The sequence below is a fragment of the Plenodomus lingam genome (genome assembly GCF_022343315.1).
Source record: "Plenodomus lingam strain CAN1 chromosome Unknown contig_22, whole genome shotgun sequence".
In the NCBI taxonomy this organism is placed as follows: domain Eukaryota; kingdom Fungi; phylum Ascomycota; class Dothideomycetes; order Pleosporales; family Leptosphaeriaceae; genus Plenodomus; species Plenodomus lingam.
Genome location: NW_027093939.1, coordinates 197,953 through 216,080, shown reverse-complemented (window position 1 = coordinate 216,080; position 18,128 = coordinate 197,953). Strand labels below are relative to the sequence as shown.

Here is an 18,128-nt window from a genome sequence, read left to right as displayed (position 1 = left end):
CCACGCCTTTGCATCGACCAGCCATGTTCGGATCATCCCAGGACAGGGCTAGACAACTTGCAGGACGCAGGCGAAAAGAAAGACTTAGCTCGAGCGGATCCAGTGCTAGTGCTACCTATCGCTCAATCAGTTCTTCCAGCCAAACATCTCAGCTCAGCCATACGACATCGACGCTTGCTCACAACGCTCGTCGACCATCCATAATCAAAGAGCTTTCGCACATGCCCAAGGAACAGCAGATACTGCAAGCCGAATATCTGAGTCAGGTTCTTTATGACAAAATCGAGGTACCTGACTCCGCGAATCCACCGTTGAGTCGATTCGGAACTGGGTACAGCGGTATGAATTCGCTGCCAACCATCGCGAATCACTTGCACAATGTCACCGCTCCCATATCCGGTAGCGAGAAGCCCATTCAACAAGCCTTAGAGCACCCAGGTTGCCACCTTGTATCCGTGCCACGAGCCCTGGAACGATCTACATCGGAGCACCAATTGCATCTGCGTACAGCCGTTTCGTTACGCGGTGGCTACACTGACATTTACATCGACAACCCTGCTGAAAGGAATGGAGATGGTCTCCATAACTTCGAAGAGAATGCAAAGCTCAAGCGTCTTTGTGCGGAGCTACTCCACGCCAACGCTCTTCAAGTGGAGCATAAGAGCACCCTGCTTTCGCGACCCTTTACAACCGAATTTCCATGGGTACGAGAAGTCTGCCGACATCCACAATGGCATGCTCCTATCTCTTCAGGCGCTTCGTATGATGCCTTTGCGGAATCTCTCGCGACGGTTGAACTCGGAAGATTCGGTGATCTCTTTGGTCCAAAACCAGCCTTTCTATCTGCGTCTGTAGCGACGGCTCGACGGGTCTTCTTTACGATCCTCACTGCTCCACAAAAACAGGTGTTCAAAAACATGATCACTTCGAAGGGCATGTCACTTTTGGCATTAGTCGAGAACGGGGCCGGCGCCCAATGCATATCCCCACCGAAGCCGCAAGATTGCATATCGAAGCCTATTGTCTTGTTGGAACATCTGCTGGAAGCGACAGAAGGTCCAGAAGTTCTTTCGGGAAGCACACATACGTCCTTGCTCCCCGAATCTAGTCCGGACTTCACATCGTGGTTCGTTGGGAACGCACCACAGATCGATCTGTCAACGGAGCACGGATCGTATGCTTTCATTGAAATTTTCATGTTGTAAAATTTATGTATATGCTGACACTAGAATGACAGACACTATGGCGGCGGTGGTGGCGCCACAGGAGGCTCTGGAGCGGCTAGAACTGCACTCAACAAAATCTTTGACAAGTACCGAGAGCCCAACACCACAGAGCCAGATACTATCGGAGCCGAGGGCACGATGCAGTACTTTGCGGACACCGATGTCAACGTGGAAGGTCTTGAGTCGTTAGCGGTCCTCGAAGTGGTACAGGCGCCTACCATGGGTGAAATGAGCCGGGAAGGCTTTGTCAATGGATGGCAAGAACGCGGGTAAGTGCCGCAGCCATTTGATGTTGACCAAATGCTAATTCTGTCTCCAGCTGCGACAGCGTTCAGAAGCAGAAAGACTACATCAAAACATTGAAGCGTGAGCTGCCCAGCAACAAAGACCTATTCCTGCGGGTCTACAAATATACCTTTGCTGTTGCCAAGGCTCCGGGTCAGAAGGCTGTTCCACTTGATATGGCTATCGCGTACTGGGAGTTGCTCTTTAGCTCTCCCCTATCTCCAGTCCAATGGTCGAGTTCCAACACACCATGGTTGAGCTGGTGGACAGAGTTCCTCACGTCATCGTGGAAGAAGAGCGTCAACAAGGACATGTGGAACGAGACCCTCAAGTTCGCACAGCTCACACTCACTGATGAAGCCATGAGCTTTTGGAACGAAGAGTCTTCGTGGCCATCAGTCATTGATGAGTTTGTCGAATGGGTCAAGAATGAGAAGCGTGGAGGTGCCAAGGAAGAGCCAATGGAAGAGGACTATTGAGGTTCCTCGCGATTCTTCGTTGCGGCCCTCGTCTCTTTTGCGAGTTCGAATCGTTGTTGAACAGGAGTTGGGTCGGATGTTATGACTTCTCTTCATGGTGCCTTGCATACGTGGATATCGTATGACACGCAGTATGACTTTTACGGAAGCATGACATACCCTTTGCTTGCTTTAATGGCCCATCTCGACCACGAGTAGCATTTGCTACCAGATAGTTTAGTGCAGATATGATCATGAAACAGACATCAGTTGTCTTAATTACCAAGTTCTTTGAGCTTCACAGGAAATGCTAGCAGTTCCAAATTGTTCACAGCGAATCACTAGTCGCGGCTCTAGTTGTACGAGCGTATGCTCGCCACTGTTTTTAAACGTGCCAGCACATGCGCAGCGCTCTATCCTGAACAGAATTCTCGACTATTTCAAACAGAAGATGCATATACTTGTTGACAGCAATGAGCAAACTTTTTTCGTGATAATGAACACCTACAGATGGTGACGGCTGGTGGTGATGTTGGTGGTTGCGTAGCGCCTGCCTGTCTCGCTTAGGCGACGCTAGTGTCTTGGAACCACACGGATTCTCGATGTTCGTTTTTGCGGCCATCACATTGAACGTCCACCCATCGACAACTAACCACACAGCAGTCAAAGTACGTTAGCACACCCGAACTGCTGCTGCAGTACTGACGAGGATACAGATGGTTGCCGCTAAGAAGCATGTCGCGATCGTCAAGAAGCGTACGCCGGATCTACCAAACTGAACTCGAAATTTCGCGACTGACGTACCCATACAGACGCAAAGCGCTTCAACCGTCACCAGTCGGACCGCTTCATGCGTAAGCTACACTGTGAACTGGAAGGAAGGAATTGTGTTTTAACACTGGATAGGCGTTGACCCCTCATGGCGCAAGCCCAAGGGTATCGACAACCGTGTCCGCAGACGCTTCAAGGGCCAGGCTGCTATGCCCAAGGTACGGACTACCTCATCGCGCGAACCTCGACGACGAAAGACTTTGAAATTGGGTTGCTGGTTGTGTGGGCGAGAATGTCACGAACAGAGACTGACGGAAGTGCGATTGATAGATCGGATACGGCTCCAACCGCAAAACCCGCCACCTGATGCCCAGCGGCCACAAGGCTTTCCTCGTCAACAATGGTACAGTTCACCAGCCCAAGTAGCTTGATAGGATATAACTAACGATATCAGTCGCCGATGTTGACCTCCTCCTCATGCACAACACCACCTTCGCCGCAGAGTACGTCCACTTGCGATGATCAACAGAGTCTGCAGCACGGACAGCTTGCTAATCTGTCGCAGGATCTCTCACTCGGTATCGGCACGAAAGCGTATCGACATCCTTGCCCGCGCCAAGCAGATCGGTGTCAAGGTCACCAACGGAAAGGCTCGCGTCAAGACTGAGTCGTAGAGGAGTGTGGATTTTTACTTCTGGGCGGGGCATACAAGGCGTCTCTCTGATTAGTTACGATCTCAATGGGAAGGCTTTTCATCCTCTTTGGCTCGCATTCTCCTGAGATATGCGAAGAGGAGCATATACCACAAAAGTTCATTGCGAGACGGACCTGCGGGATGGCGGACGGCACGAAAGGAAAGAAGCTGTAGGAATGCAATGAAATCAAGCCAAACCAAACCAGAGATGGTGCCCAGTTCAATTCGATGGAGCCAGTACAGAGGACCGCATGCTGTTTAACGCGGAACCAGAGGCGGATGCAAGTGCTGTGAGAGATGAATGAGATGATCAGGCATGATGTGTGCTCACGTGAAGGGCTCCATTGTTGTTGGATCACGTGCGTTGAAGATGATGCCGATGATTTGATGAGGGTGGAATGCTGACGGTCCATGCATAAGGCATGGGCGAAGAAGTGAATGATAAGCAAGCTTGGTCAGGCCATGACATGTGAAGATGACGAGGAATGCATTTGTTGAAGGGTTTGCCAAGATGGCAGAAGATTGCACCGACGTGGGTGCTTGTGTCATTTCGATAAGATGTTTTACTTGGGTGGCATAGGTACAATAGATGGACATGGTCCAAGCAACAGCACGGTTGCACATCTGGTGAGATCCCCAAGTCACCCCAACTGGGCGGTGCTGCTTTCCCATGAGGATCCAGGTCCAAGGGAAAGGAGTAGGGAACAGTGCAGGTGGGTAGGGTAGGGTAGGTAGGTAGGGTAGGGACTCGGTACGTGTTCAGCGAGTGTCCAAACTCTCTACCAAGTAGGGTTTCCCAACACGGCCGACGTTAGCCATCTGACTTTGTACTATATGCATTCTCGTGTTTCGCTTGGCTTGCATACGGATAAGCAGGACCGCAGGAGGCAACCAAGCCACCACCCTCCGTTGTCACACACTGCACACTGCACCGTTGCAGTCACACTCACCGAACAGGAAGCATCTTAGATGAGACCCTGACAAAAGCGTACGAGGTAAAGCCGGGCGAGTTTGGCAGGCGGTGCGCACCGACGGGAAATGGGCGCTTGGCTTGTCGCGAGGGAAAAGGAGTGGCAGCTTACCCTGCAGGAGAATGAAAACTGGGTGGTGTGCAGTAGGAAAGGAATAGGGTGCCGGTGGGTGGGAGAGACGAGGGTGCGCAACGCATTGTTGCTCGTTGATGGGGTTGATCTACACCCAGACTGTGTGTGTGTGTGTGTGTGTGTGTGTGTGTGTGTGTGTGTGTGTGTGTGTGTGTGTGTGTGAGGAAGCACACGAACATCTCCTCGCTTGGCGACGCATATACTAGATTCAAGCTTTTTGCTGCTCGTGTGCGTGCTGGGTATTAAATGCCTAGTTGGACAGATGCCGTACATAGTAGAAAGGCAGATGGATCCGGTCTGCCTGGAATCCCGGCATGGCCGCCTTCGCTTAACGTTATTACGGATGCGCTTGTGGCTTCCGCATTAGTCTGCCTGTGTGAGGTCCACACTCACTTTCTCTCTCTCTCTCTCCCCCCCCACAACCGACCAAGCGTCCGTCCGTCCACTCTCTAGTCTCTCATCCGCACGCCTCCCTCCCCTCCCCTCCCATCTGGCCAGCTTCACACCGCTCGCTCTGCCAGGACCACTGTCGGTGCCTGCCCGGCTGCAAATCCGCACAGATGGATCATGGCTGGCACCTGCTGTGAACCCCCATGGCCCCCGCGCCTCTCCCGACAAATTCTCTTTCTCCCTCTCTCTCCGACCATCGCCTTATCTCCCATCCTTCACCCACGGGTGGCCAGAAAAGCGGCTGATTGGCCCGTGGGTGCACTTCTATCTTTCGACTGCCGATGGCTGCGAAAGGGAGGCAACAGAGGGACGAGCACATGCGATTTGCAGTGTTGAGCATGTTTTTATTGTATTTACCTGTTGATTTCTTCATGCAGCAGCACAGAATCCCACTTCTCCATGGCTGGGCTGGGCTCGGCAACAGCTGAGAAAGAAAAGCCCCAGTCGGCGATGACGAATGCTCATGTACAGCCACCTTATTGGAGCTCTTCAAACTTCAACACGGTAACCTGACCCTACCGCACATAGCTGCGAGGCGGAGGACAATGCCCTACCCTTTCCTACCTGTTGTATGACACCCAACTAGTATTTCAACCCGCCACCCTCTGCTCTGACCCACACTTTCGTGCGTACTACGCACTCACACACTCCTACCACCAAAGGCTTCGAGCGCCCTGATAATTTCTTTCCGCTCGCTACCCTGGAAAGATTTTCAGGTCCCAGCACTAATTTAGCTCCCGTCCGATAAATAGTCTGGTCTGCCCCCAGAGCCTTTGTCTCCAGTTTCTTTTTCTTCACGCACACTGGTGAACTACAAGTCAAGGCTCCGTTCGCTCTTCTCAGCGGCCAAGTCGTGCTTTGCACGCTGCTGGTTCGGCAGTTCACCGCCACCTCCTGTAGTCCCCTGGACTACTCCCTCCACAGTACGCCTTCTGTCCAAAATCTTCGCCTGCCACCTCGGGCTAGGATCGCGGTCCAGTTTCCGACTTGACGACTCTTGCGTGTATACCTCGCCTCTGGGAGTACACGTTGTGCGAGTCTACCCTACCTATAACGATCACGTGGTCTACTCTATAGCTCAGGTAGCAGATTCAACGACCCAGTCGAGTTCTAGGCCTTGTTCTAGTGCACCAAATTCCACCGTCCAACATGACTCCCAATCTGTTGGTCGTTACCCAAAAGGCTTTCTCCCCCCACAAATGGTTCAAACGCTCCAACAGTGGACGCACGGAGAGAACGATCGAAGAGTGGCCAACCCCAGTGCCTGGACGATACGAACACATTCCTGGCCGCGGATGGTACCTCATTGCAACACTCAAGGACGCTGCTGCCCACGGTTCAGACGTAAAGTCTTCTGATGGCGGCCCGGTACTGCCTGTGAAGTCGCCCATGGCCAAGGAGTATGTCAAACTGGACCAACCCATTCAGGTCCACAAATCCAAGGTTCTCACGGGACGCTGGTTTCTGGATCCCGACTACAAGATGCGCAAGAGGCAGGGCATCATCAAGAATGAGCAAGGCAAGCAGGTCGAAGTCGGCTTCTTCCAGCTCGACGACGGTACCTGGGTCAACTGCTGGGACCATGAGGGCAACTTCATCCCCGGCGACCCCAAAATCCGTGGTTATCGGAGATGGTGCATCGACGCCCAAACCAAGCAGTTCCGTCATATGCTCAAGCGTGATGATCCAAACTATGTGCGATCTCGTCAGAATTCCCCAGAGGGCGAGCTCGATTCACATAGCCAGGATTCCATGAGCGATGTGTTGCGCGGCAGTCGTCCTAATAGCACTCGAAACGGACCGAGTGTGCCTAGCACACGAGCCAGCAGTATCCGCTTTGGTCCGTCGGCTCCGTCCTCCAAGGCACCGAGTCAGCGCCCTTCACGGGCAAACAGTCCGCTGCGCAACAACAGCATCCCCCTCGAGGAGGCCAAGATGGCTCTGAGACGCATGGCCAAGGAACAAGAGGAAGCTGTCTCTGCCATTGCTGCTTCACGCGTTCGCACCATCTCCAAGGATCGTGTGGAGCAGATTGAACGTGGCCGACCCACTGTTCGTGTGGATGGTTGAATTCATGCGCTGACTACTTTGGCGTTTGGCTCCGGTCCGTTCAGCCACGAATGAGCTTCGGGCGTTTGATGGCGAACAAGACCAGCCCGGATACATTTTCCTTTTTTTTTTACGACGATTCTAAAAATTTCTGTGCTGATTGATGGGCATGCCATCACGGTGTTGCCTCGCACTTTTTCTTTATCACGGTATCGGTTTAATAGTTGGCGCACGTCTCATGGGGATTTCTCACATCTATTTTTAGTACCCGTTCATTTCCTTCACTGGTCGGGTACTTCCTCTTCCACTTCTACCTCTTCCATGGCGCACGTTTTCCAACAGGCAAAAAGTTATGGTATACCCAGACAACGGCTGATGCCCTCACGGCTCGCTTTCCAGTTTTTCAAGGGTGTTTTTACAGGTTTTTCTTATAGACATAAGGGTATTTTTTTTCTCTTTGGTATGCACAGCGTGGTAATGATGGCTGCTGTTTAGTCTTCCCACCTCTTTTTTGCTCCCTAAACCAATTCACTCGTTTGCAATGCTCGTGTCGTTCTGCGCTGCTGGCTTGATGGGTTTGGTGTGCGCGTTGGCATGGGTCTTACACACTTCACACGCTTGCAACTTGTGAGTGATTGTGCGCGTCTTGCTGGCATTATACCGCAGGCTTCACGTCGCTTGCTGCGCTGTTGCGATATGCTGGGCTGGATCGTGTGCTGTATGCCGTATGCTGTGCTGTACTGTGCTGTGCTGTGCTATTCTCCTATTGTTTCCCTGCCTTTGGGTATCCAGCATGCATGCCTCCCCGTTCCTGAATAGACAGGCTGTGAAGTCTTGCAGGTTAGACGGCTTGATGTGTTTTCTTCTTCACGCAAGTAGCACTTTTTGAAGGGGGGGAAGGGACGGGGAGGGTTTGGGTATGCGTTGGGCGTGCGTTTGGGTGTGACGGTGGAAGTGTGATGTGTGATGGGGTGCGCGTAGTTTATATAAAACCCATGGATTCGTATAGGTTGGTACTACATCTAGGTCTGGGCTTATATTTACATCCACGTCCACATCCATGTATGAATCTGGAAAGTAAACAGGCTAGCACAAATTACGAAGTGTAGTATACAACCTACCATCCCCCGCCTTGCCGCCTTTTTCTGGTCTCCGGTATCCACGCTTTCTGTCTTTGTGAAGCTGGGTTGGCTTTTTGGGAGGGGGAGAGTACGGGATTCGGAAACAGGGTGTTTAGGAATTTGGGAATTTAGGGGAGGAATTGAGAGGTAAGGGTGTAAGAGTGTAAGGGGAGATTTGGAGATTTGGAGATTTGGGGAAGATTTGGAGGACGTGGGGTTTGAATAGGTCGGTTTTGAAGACGTACGCTTGACGTCTTATCGAAATCTATTTCGACCTCTATCTACTCTGCTCAGCCTCTATCCACTTAACGTCCATCGACATCCGCCTCTACTTCAAGAACCCGTGGACCATGTGTCCGCACACTGGCCTCAATACCTCGGACTCCATACCCTCGTCATCTTACTTCGGACCCGTCTTCGAACCTACCTTCGAACCGTATCTATACGCGGACGACTTCCTCCAAGCGCAACACCTCGAACAGCAAGTCGTGCACCTGCGCTATCTGAACGCAGAGCTAGAAGACGAAGCTTCAATTAGAGAGGAGGAGATTGACGCCTTGTATGCATGGATCAAGCGTGCTAAGAGATTGAATGGACAAAACTACAGACAAGACTCTATCCCCCAACATCCCACATCCTCACAAATCCCCGCCCCAAGCAGCAGCATGAGAAGCAATCCTCCTACCAAGCGCGAGAGAAACGGTGGTCACAATGGTGACAAGGTCCAGGTAAACAGACCCCACGACCAGGATCCCGGTTTCCACCAAATTCAAATCAAACTCGCACTCCTGGGCTTTCAGGCTCAAATCGATGGCTTGGCTGCGCAGATTGCGGCTTTGCAAGAGCGGTTCGTGCTGCTTGGAGGGGATTTTAGTGAGTATGATGGTGAGGACGATGGGGGGAGTGGGGTTGGGGCTACGGAGGCCGGGGGTTGCGGACTCAGGGCTGGGGTTCAGCTTCCAGGTGGTGTGTGGTCGCCTGCGGATTTCTCGCTCAGGGGTGGGAATGGGAATGGGAAGGATGTGGGTTGGCATTTGGTTGAGAAAGAGAAGTCAAGGGGTGTGATGGGGAGTGGAAGTCAAGATGAGCTTGTTGGGTGTAATGAAGACCAAGGCTATCGGAGCGGCGATAGCGATGCTGAGGATGGTCCTGAGGAGGAACGGGTGGTTGAAGTGGATAGAGAGTATATCTATGCACTTGAGCGCCAAATCGATAGGCTGGAGGAGAAGGTGCAACGGCTCAGGAACTGCTCCTCTTCAGCACAGCATGGGAAGACGCAGTCCTCACCTCTACAACCACCATCAATACCTCCTAGCCCGCAAGCAGAACATCCATCAGCAGATCCCACCCCTCACTTCCGCGGAGAAAGTAGCCATTCCTACTTCCCCACTCCTCTCCGAACCCCCTACTTCCCCAACTTCTCACACAACAATCCCACAACACACGCATCCTCCTCCCACGATACAAACCCACTCCACCCACAACCCCTTCCTCATAACTCCACAGAGTCATGGATCCATCGAGTCACCGTCCTGCAAATCCACAACGCGTTCCTGGAACGCGAGGTGCAGGACTACAAAGACATGTGCGAGAGTCTGATGGGCGATGTAAGGTGGCAGATGGGGACGCAGGTTGAACTGGAGGAGTTGTGTGAGGAGCTTGAGGGGGAGAGGGACAAGCTGTTGAGGGAGGTGGAGGGGTTGAAGAGGGGGATCAGAAGGGGTGGTGGCGAGGCTGAGGGTCGATGTGTAGGGGATGGCCAAGGAGTTGAGGGAACTGCAGAGGGAGTGGGTTCATCGGCTGTTGATGGCAATGAGCAAACGAGTACCTCGTCTTGCATCTCGCACAATCTCGACTCCGAAGAATGCTCGACATCAAACATCCCCTACACAGCATTCACATACCTCCAAACTCAGTCTTACATACTCTTTCCCACCACTCCCCCGCGAATCTTCCACTTTCCATGCGCCCCGACTCTCCCGCTCATCCACGCGGCGCTCCATCACCGCGCAAGATACGTTGGCAAGGATAATCCGTTCCTTACTCGTGCATGCGAGATTCTGGATCGGCGCGAGGCCATGGGGATTCGCTTGCCGGATAGGTTTGATGATGACCAGGTTGTGGTGGGCTTACCGGGGGGAATGGGAGGAGAATGGGAAGGAAGAATGGGAGGGCATGGGGATGTGGAGATAGCGGCGTGGGTAGCTGGAGAGCGGGACTTTGGAGGGATGGCGCAGTTGACTGGGGCAGTGGTGCTTGGTGGGGAGGAGGATGAGTATGGAGACTCGTTTGATGGTGTGGGGAGTGAGCTTCACGCTGAGACTGGGACGATCATGAGAATCTTTTGTGGTTGTCTAGATTGCACTGGGGGAGCGCAAGGGGAGTTGTATGGACAAGGTCTGCGCGGTGGTGGGTATAAAGGTCCTTCCAGTTCCTTCGCCAACTCAAACAACAGCCTGCACTTCGAGCATGGCAGCCCCGATCGCGCATGCAACGAAGCCATTTCACCCAGCTCATCCACGAATATCAGCATTCCACCAAACTCCCCTCACTCAGCCGAGACAGCAAGACCGAGCCCTCCAAATTCAACGCAAGTCCCCAAACATGAGGACCACACCAAACAGTCAACCCCCAAGGTCCCCCGAGCACCAACCCCCACCCACGAAGAAGACCTCTGGCAATACCACCCCAAGGGCAGAGGCTGCGAGGAATGGACGACCAATCTCGACCGAAACCGACAACAGTGTACATATTGCCATTTACCATTTCCAACCCCAGACTTTCGGGGGAGATGCAGTTCGGTGGAAAGTACGGGGCACGAAGACGAAGCACCGATACCAATGCATACATTGGTATTTCCACACTCGAGTACATTCGACACAGCGATCAACACGACAAACGGTTTAAACAATACTCCCTCAGCCTGTGGAGATGCTCAACCCCCAACCTCCCTTCCCCCCGCCAAACCATCCCTCTCCTCCCTCTCCTCCGCCCGCTCCAGCCAACCCTCCCCAAACACTACCCACAAACACCACAAACACAAACGCACTCACCCACCCCCCCAACCCCAGCCGCACATCAACATCGCACGCCCCAGCGCCTTCGACGAGCGCGGGAATAAGCGGTATAGTGCCCGGTATACAAGCTACGCCGGCGTGAAAAGCTGCACCAATGCTAATAACGAAGCCGGCGCATGGGGACATGATGAGTTTTGAATCAATCTTTCGAATGACACTGCTGAACTGAGAGAATGCATTGACGACACAGAGCCCAATGGTGCCGTGTCTGCACGATGCGAGACCGGATGCAGATACAGGGCTTTTCTGCATGGTGATTGAGATTGCAGCTGTGAGGCAGGTGCAGAGTAGCATTTGCATTTGCATTTGCAGTTTCCCATTTATCCGTGATACTGGTATGCGTACTCGTACGTCGTGTGGGCTTGCTTTGGGAATACGAGGCCTGTAGCCTTGATATCCATGCGGCGTCGAGAGGTCGAGAGGTGGATGTGCAACGGGGGATAGATAGGGGGGAGAGGAGGTGTGATTGTGTTGTTTTAGGGAATGTTCTTGGAACTAAGAGTGTAGTGTTGAGATGAGATGCCTTGTGTCATGAAGGAGTGATATGGTCCGTTGATTAGCGTAAGAGGCGGATTGACCAACAGCCACCATGTACAAAGTCCTACAAGAATACCAACACAACCAGACTCCACTTTCCACAATTCACACAAGAGCACGATAAGCCTCATTCTCAAAAAATATATATATGGTCCCTCCAAATGTAAAAATATTCCCCACCTCACTCCCCATCCCAAACCCAACCCCAAACTAGGCAATATAAGCATACAAGCCATCCTCCTCCCGCTCCAAAAATTCTTTCTCAATCAATCTATCAATGTTCCGCTTAATCCCACTAACCTCGAGCGTGCCCCGATTCCTCGTCGCCTTGATCGTCTCACTCACCAACTCGGCATGGCTAATGCGCTTCCTCGCCTTCAAGATGCGCACAATCGCCGCCTGGGTTTCGTAGTTGCGGTCGGCGGCCACGCGCTCGTGCGTCTCCTTGTTTTCGGCAGGCGTTTCCTTGAGCTGGACCGTGTTGATCTTGATGCGGTATTTGGGGTCGGAGAAGGCCGTGTTGAGGGTGAAGGTGTCGGTGGGGGAGATGTCGCGACCTTTGGGGTGTTTGGTTAGGGGGCGGATTTTGGCGCAGGCGAGAGATTGGAGGGTTCTGTTTAGTTCGGCGGGGGCTGGGGAGGCTGTCAGTATGGGCTTCTTGGGTAGAGGGAACGGGGTTCTTACGTAATCCGGTGGCTTCCTTCATGTAGTTGTAGTCAATGTGCTCGTCATCCTTGCGTTCGTTGAAGAGTAGGAGGACGATGGCTTGGAAGGAGGATACGACTAGCTCCTTGTTGCCCTTGGGGAACTTGGCTTTGATTTGACAATGGGCAAGGGCGTGCTTGAACTCTAGTTTCCGACCCGAATGCTTCGACTTGTAATGCGATTCAAACTTGCTTATCGCGGCTTGAATTTCTGGTGGCAAAATGACTGGCACAGTCGGGTATGTTGGCCACGACGATGCTGAGAGGACGTTGACATTCAAGTCTAGACCGAGCTTCTCATTGCGCTCCTCGCTGATATTCTTGTATGACGCCATTTCCTCTCGGGACAGCTCAATGTCTCGGAACATTTGCTCGAGATTTGCTGTGAACCCAGCACCACATTCTAGAGATTGTCAGTTGGTTCCTTGTTCATTAAGACGACTAGGTATTCACCAATCTTCAACCTCGACAACATGCTCCTCTCAGCGTCAGCACTTGCACTTCTGCCCATCAATAACCTCCTGGCTAAATCTTTCTTGTAAAAGGCTTCGAAGACTGCTTTGCCGTGCACGAAACGGAACAGGTCCAGCACTTGGTCAAGTTGGTTGTTGACTTCGGTATCTTCATCAAACACAACATCCTCATTGTCCTCTTCAGCATTCACTACAGCCGGCTTCTCGGCCTTTCTGCTCAATTGCGCTGGTATAGCTTTTGCGCCACCTCTCAAAAGCATGTCCACGTATTTGGCGATCATCTCACCCGTCTTCGAGTTGTCCGTCCCCCAGCTTGCATTCGTCTTTTTGGTCTTGTTCATAAAGGTTTCGAAGGATTCTCGCAGACCATGGCCAAGCTCAGCATCACGATGGAATGATACTTTCCATAGAGTATCGAGTTGTCGTTTCAGGGTGAGCAACTTTATTACCATACCGTCCTGCTCTTTTTCATTGAAAACAATGGCCGTACCCTCATCCTCGATCCATTTCGTGAAACCTGGTTTCAGATTCGCACCAAGCTTGCGGCGTTCGAGGAGTGTGTACAACAACTCGAGGTCTTCCACCGCGTTCTGCTCTAGCAAATCAGCCAACTCATCTTGGTTCACCAACTTTGACTCTTGCTTCGAGATGAGATGGTCCTCCAATAACGTCAAAAGCTCTCGCTTGGTTGTGTTCGGCAGACTAAACATCTCAACGCGCTTCATCTCACGGTCCATGAGTGCTCTGGCACTGCGAACATATTCGGGTAACGACTTCTCACTGCTCTCCGTAGCGGCCCACTTCACGATGTAGTCTTGGCTGAACTCCATCAACCGTGGCTCAAATTCCCTTGTGTAGACTTGCATCTCGTGGAACATGTTGATCGTCTTGGAGAATATTTCGCTGTCCAGATCACCGCCTGTTCGTTCGATAGCCACAAGGTCGCATGCGCCATCGACAATACGTTTGTTGAGCTTTGCATGATCGAAAATGATGGAGCGGAAGAGGTTGATGGAGTTTTCGCGCAGGGACTCATGTCGTGGTAGTAGATAGGCGCGGTCAAGATAACAAAATATCCAGTCGAGGTATTTCTGTAATTTTCAGCATGCGATAGCCATTCTTAGATATAGTTGAACCTACCATTTGACTGTTCCACGTCGCCCAGGCTTGTAATGTCGCCCTCAGAACATCGACATTAGTTCTGCCTAAGCTCTCCTTGACCTTTGACTTGATGCTCCCACCGACATAGTCTCTGCACTTGATAACAAGTCTCTCCTTGACATCCTTGGCCAAATTTTGCCGACAGATATTCTCCACCCCCCTGTAGAGCTCCTCAAGACTGAAATCAATGTCTTCTTGTCGAAAGATGGTATCCAGCGCCTTGTCGATCTTGGCCCATGTTTGATCCAGGAAGGCCTTGGGATCGACCTTGCGAATAGGCTTGAAGTTCTTGACCATCAAGCGCTTTGGGCCTGTGTTGGCGTGCATGTTCGGCGCCGCCTTGCGCATGCCATTGCGCTGTCCGTTCGGCTTCGCGGGGCTGTTATCCGGACTTGACCCAATATCCACAACTTCCGCATTGCCTGGTATACTCGCCCTCTTACTAGGGAAACTGTACATATCGGCAGTGCTCATATTGCTGGCTGCAACAGGCGTGGCGACTCGGGTAGTAGCAACTGGGGAGCTCTCTCGGCGGGTGCGTTTGCTCGTCGGCGATAACGGCGCTGCAGTAAGGTTGGGCTTTGACTGTGACGTGAAGAGCTCCTTGATCGTCTTTTCAGAGTGCTTCCGTTTCAAAGCACCTGGATTGACGGACATTGGGCGGGTGGGGAGTGGTTAGGTCGTGGAGCTACCTATGCCAATGCAGCCACTTAGTCTCACCAAAGCCGCGGTGATGGCAGACGTCCAGGATGACGCGCTTGCTCCTTACCGCTTCGGGGGTAGTGATGTTATCGATAGTAACGACGGTGAATTTTCTGGAATCGTTCTTGAACGTGTACCTTATACACAATGTATCTTTTGATGGACGGTCGTTTCAATCGGAAACAGTCAAAGCATGAATGCCAATGCTGTCGCAAAGTTGCGCAGGATGGAACAGTGTGGCCGCGTAACGACAGCCAGATTCACAACATCATCGCATTCCCGAACACAACTTGTCGATTTGGTCGCATGAATAACGACTGGATCAATTCGACTTCAGCATGACGACATTACCTTTAATTCGTATCTCCCTATATCACCGTCTCATTACTGACTACCCAGGCGATGGGTCCAGCTCTCAAGCCTTGTAACGTGTGTAAGATGTGCACGAATAACTGCCACCGCCCAGCCTCTGTACTTTGGTTTCGCCCAAGGCTGCAGGCGGAATTCCTGATTGTCTCCCGTGAGGACTCCTATAGTTCAGTTACTCTGAAACCTTCCATCGTATTCTACCTGAACCCAAAGGGGCGTTGGCAAGCCAGCCATGATGAGTACTTGATTACGCTGTGTTGTGGTGCTCTATCAGTGACATATCTCGCTTGTAATTTACTTGTAGGATGATTAACACATGTTATCTGCGACGGCAGCCTGTACTGCGTTGCTGGCCGACCTCACCTACAGTGAATGACGTTGCGCACGTGGTTTCGCGTCAGAGGTGAGATTACCTAACGCGCAAACCATGATGGACTAATTGTTGGCTCTTTGCACCCCGCGCAAGTACTGCCTCACCTGCAATCACATCAATATCTCATACTTTTGGGTCGTTTTGGGTTCTCTGAGAGTCAAACCATCCCGTCACGACTATCTAAATTTATATAACCCCAAACATTCACCTTTGTAGCCCAGCGCGTTCCACCAGTTCGCCACACATGCGTAGGGTGGGCTGCGAGAGCACGCAAAAACAGTGAGACTGGAATAGTAAAGCAGAAATAGTATTGCGAGGCCCCATCATGGCACCCAAATCTGCGCGTGGGCGCAAACGGCAGACCAAGATAAGCTTTTCGCCCGCCACGAAACCTATGTCCTCGACTCGATCATCTACAGTCGCAAAGATGGGCAATGCGCCGTCGCAAACTGAAGACCACACTTCAGCATTACCAACACCTCGAAAGTCGACTCGAGCGGCGAAACCACCCCGACCTGATTCTTCGAGCGAGGACGAGTTGGCGGGCGAAATGAATGCGGGCAACGCACGGCTGAGCAAGAAACTGCATACGCCTGTCAAGCGCAAACACAAAGGCATGTTCGGTAGTTCGAATGTGATGTCCACAGGATATGAGAGCTCAGAGGAGCAACACATACAGCCTGTCGCGAGGCCAGCAAGACGCAAGCGACAACGGGCATCCTCGGGCAGCGAGTCGGACCATGCCAGGCCGACTGTCACGATTCTTCCGCGGAAGAGGCAACGAATTATCGAAGTGATTGAAAACAGCTCAGAAGAAGGAGAAGAGAGTGAGGATAAGGATGAGGAAGGCGAAGATCAACAGGAGGTGGAGGGGGATGATGAGGATGAGGACGTGGACGAGGACGTGGACGAGGCACCAAAAGCACATACGAGGCGACAGGTCAGGCGGCAGCGTACATCAGAAGACGAAATTGAGGTGCAGGTTCAATCGCGAAGTGCACGGCGCAGACTAGCTAGGAGACCATCTCCCTTGTCTGATGAAGATGATGTGCTGGTCCTGCCTCGGTCTCGAAGGGCGAGACCTGTCCGGGTAGAGATCCCAACAGAAGAAGAGTCAGAGGCCCAGACACCCCCCAAAAGTGCACGGCGGAGAATTAGAAGACGAGCGGCTGAATCAGCTAGTGAGGATCAAGATACAGAGGACGATGGCGTGGAGGTCCAAGACGACGATGATGACGATGACGAGGAACGAAACGAATTGAAGGAGGATCTTGCTTTTTTGAAATCGTCGCCAGTGCAGGATCGCGGTCGTCTACGAAGTACACATGACAAGCCCAAGAACGAGCGACAGAAAGCTTTGGAAGCTCTGAAAAGAAAGAGAGCTGGAACCACCGAGCCACCTCCTTCAGCAACCCCCAGCAGGAAGAAGCCAGTCGTAACTGAGACTGACTCTGACTCGGAGCTCGAGGTTATCAAAGAAGAGCCCGAAAGCGATGGTCCGATAGGAGACGTGGTCGATGAAGACGACGATCTTGATTTTGACGAGCATGAGCCAAACGCATTGGACATATTCCAAGAAGGCGAGGACGACATTGGCTTCATTGATGACAATGCGGATGCAGTCATTGGCGAGCCAGCCCTAGATGCAGATCTAGACGACATGCGCCTCACCTTCAGTCTCTCGCGCGCAAAGACCAAAGACCTCTTCAAGCACGCCGTAGAGTGGATGGTTATGAAGAAGATCCACCCCGCCTTCGACTCGACGCGAAATTTCTACGTCTTGACCTTCCGCAAACTCGACGACGAAGTCAAGGGCCTCGCGGGCTCCAAATTCACCTCGTCGGCCTGGACCTCGGAATTCACACGTGCAATCCGTGCAAGACCCGATCTCATCACCAATGAAATCCGTGGCGCCGCAGACTACATGTCTCCCCACTGTGCTGCTTGTAATCGCAAAAACCACCCTGCCACGTGGGAAATCATGCTCACCGGGCAGCCCTACGACAAAGACACGCTCGAGCCCCTCGAAAACGATAGTTCATCAGAGTCAGAGTCAGAATCAGAGTCCGGCTCCGATAGCTCCTCCCTCTCCGCCTCCCCACCCCGCAACACCACCACAGAGAAGCCCGAACGCGACGCCTCGGGCGAAGTCCTGCCCCCGGAATCCCACCGCTTCTACCTAGGGTCCACGTGCAAAGCCAATGCACAAGTCTCACATACGCTGTACCACTGGCGCCACCACCTCTACCAGTGGGTGAAGCAATATCTCGCGCAGCAGGGCCATTTGACGGCGGAAAAGCTGGTCAAGAGGGACAAGGCGAGTAATCGGAAGCGCGAGAAGGCGGCGATTAAGATTGTGGATAAGATGGAGGCCGAGGGTGAGATTAGGAAGTTGTGGAGGTTGTATAAGGAGCAGGTTACTTTTGCGGTGGAGGCGAGTAATGAGTACAAGGATGGGTGGGGGAGGAAGGGGCGGTGAGGTGGCGATGGGTGGAGTAGATAGACTGGGACTGGGAACGGGAGTGACTTGGAGGTTGGATGGAGATTCAGAGGCTCACATGGTTATATGCAGAGG

At 52.4% G+C, this 18,128-nt stretch overlaps 6 protein-coding genes across 6 annotated transcripts; 5 read left to right on the top strand and 1 right to left on the bottom strand.

Annotated features, from left to right (window-relative positions):
- Positions 1-23: 23 nt before the first annotated feature.
- Positions 24-1,990, top strand: IAQ61_005434 (uncharacterized protein; the record flags this gene model as incomplete). The annotated part of the gene is made up of 3 exons (XM_066096798.1): positions 24-1,174; positions 1,238-1,495; positions 1,546-1,990. 3 exons carry the CDS (start codon positions 24-26, stop codon positions 1,988-1,990), a joined length of 1,854 nt encoding a protein of 617 aa, XP_065953149.1.
- A 581-nt stretch (positions 1,991-2,571) lies between these two features.
- On the top strand, positions 2,572-4,733 carry CRP63 (60S ribosomal eL32 domain-containing protein; the record flags this gene model as incomplete). Its single annotated transcript, XM_003840137.2, has 7 exons — positions 2,572-2,637; positions 2,686-2,725; positions 2,782-2,823; positions 2,876-2,958; positions 3,071-3,143; positions 3,195-3,243; positions 3,306-4,733. The coding sequence occupies 7 exons, from the start codon at positions 2,572-2,574 to the stop codon at positions 3,412-3,414; spliced, it is 462 nt and encodes a 153-aa protein (XP_003840185.1). The 3' UTR covers positions 3,415-4,733.
- A 1,403-nt stretch (positions 4,734-6,136) lies between these two features.
- Positions 6,137-7,057, top strand: IAQ61_005432 (uncharacterized protein; the record flags this gene model as incomplete). Its single annotated transcript, XM_003840139.2, has 1 exon — positions 6,137-7,057. One exon carries the CDS (start codon positions 6,137-6,139, stop codon positions 7,055-7,057), a length of 921 nt encoding a protein of 306 aa, XP_003840187.1.
- A 1,450-nt stretch (positions 7,058-8,507) lies between these two features.
- IAQ61_005431 (uncharacterized protein) lies at positions 8,508-9,472 on the top strand (the record flags this gene model as incomplete). The annotated part of the gene is made up of 2 exons (XM_066096797.1): positions 8,508-9,323; positions 9,374-9,472. The coding sequence occupies 2 exons, from the start codon at positions 8,508-8,510 to the stop codon at positions 9,470-9,472; spliced, it is 915 nt and encodes a 304-aa protein (XP_065953148.1).
- A 2,501-nt stretch (positions 9,473-11,973) lies between these two features.
- Positions 11,974-15,023, bottom strand: IAQ61_005430 (uncharacterized protein). Its single transcript, XM_003840141.2, has 4 exons — positions 14,089-15,023; positions 12,929-14,039; positions 12,456-12,878; positions 11,974-12,403 (listed from the first exon to the last, which is right to left on the bottom strand). The coding sequence occupies exons 1-4, from the start codon at positions 14,764-14,766 to the stop codon at positions 11,982-11,984; spliced, it is 2,634 nt and encodes an 877-aa protein (XP_003840189.2). The 5' UTR covers positions 14,767-15,023; the 3' UTR covers positions 11,974-11,981.
- An 855-nt stretch (positions 15,024-15,878) lies between these two features.
- Positions 15,879-18,032, top strand: IAQ61_005429 (uncharacterized protein; the record flags this gene model as incomplete). The annotated part of the gene is made up of 1 exon (XM_003840142.2): positions 15,879-18,032. One exon carries the CDS (start codon positions 15,879-15,881, stop codon positions 18,030-18,032), a length of 2,154 nt encoding a protein of 717 aa, XP_003840190.1.
- Positions 18,033-18,128: the final 96 nt, after the last annotated feature.

Coding starts and splice junctions, on each gene's coding strand:
- IAQ61_005430 (XM_003840141.2), bottom strand. CDS start 14,766: ATGTCCGTCAATCCAGGTGCTTTGAAACGGAAGCACTCTGAAAAGACG. Junction 14,040..14,088: donor CGACGTGGAACAGTCAAATG/GTAGGTTCAACT, acceptor TGAAAATTACAG/AAATACCTCGACTGGATATT. Junction 12,404..12,455: donor GAAGGAAGCCACCGGATTAC/GTAAGAACCCCG, acceptor CAGCCTCCCCAG/CCCCCGCCGAACTAAACAGA.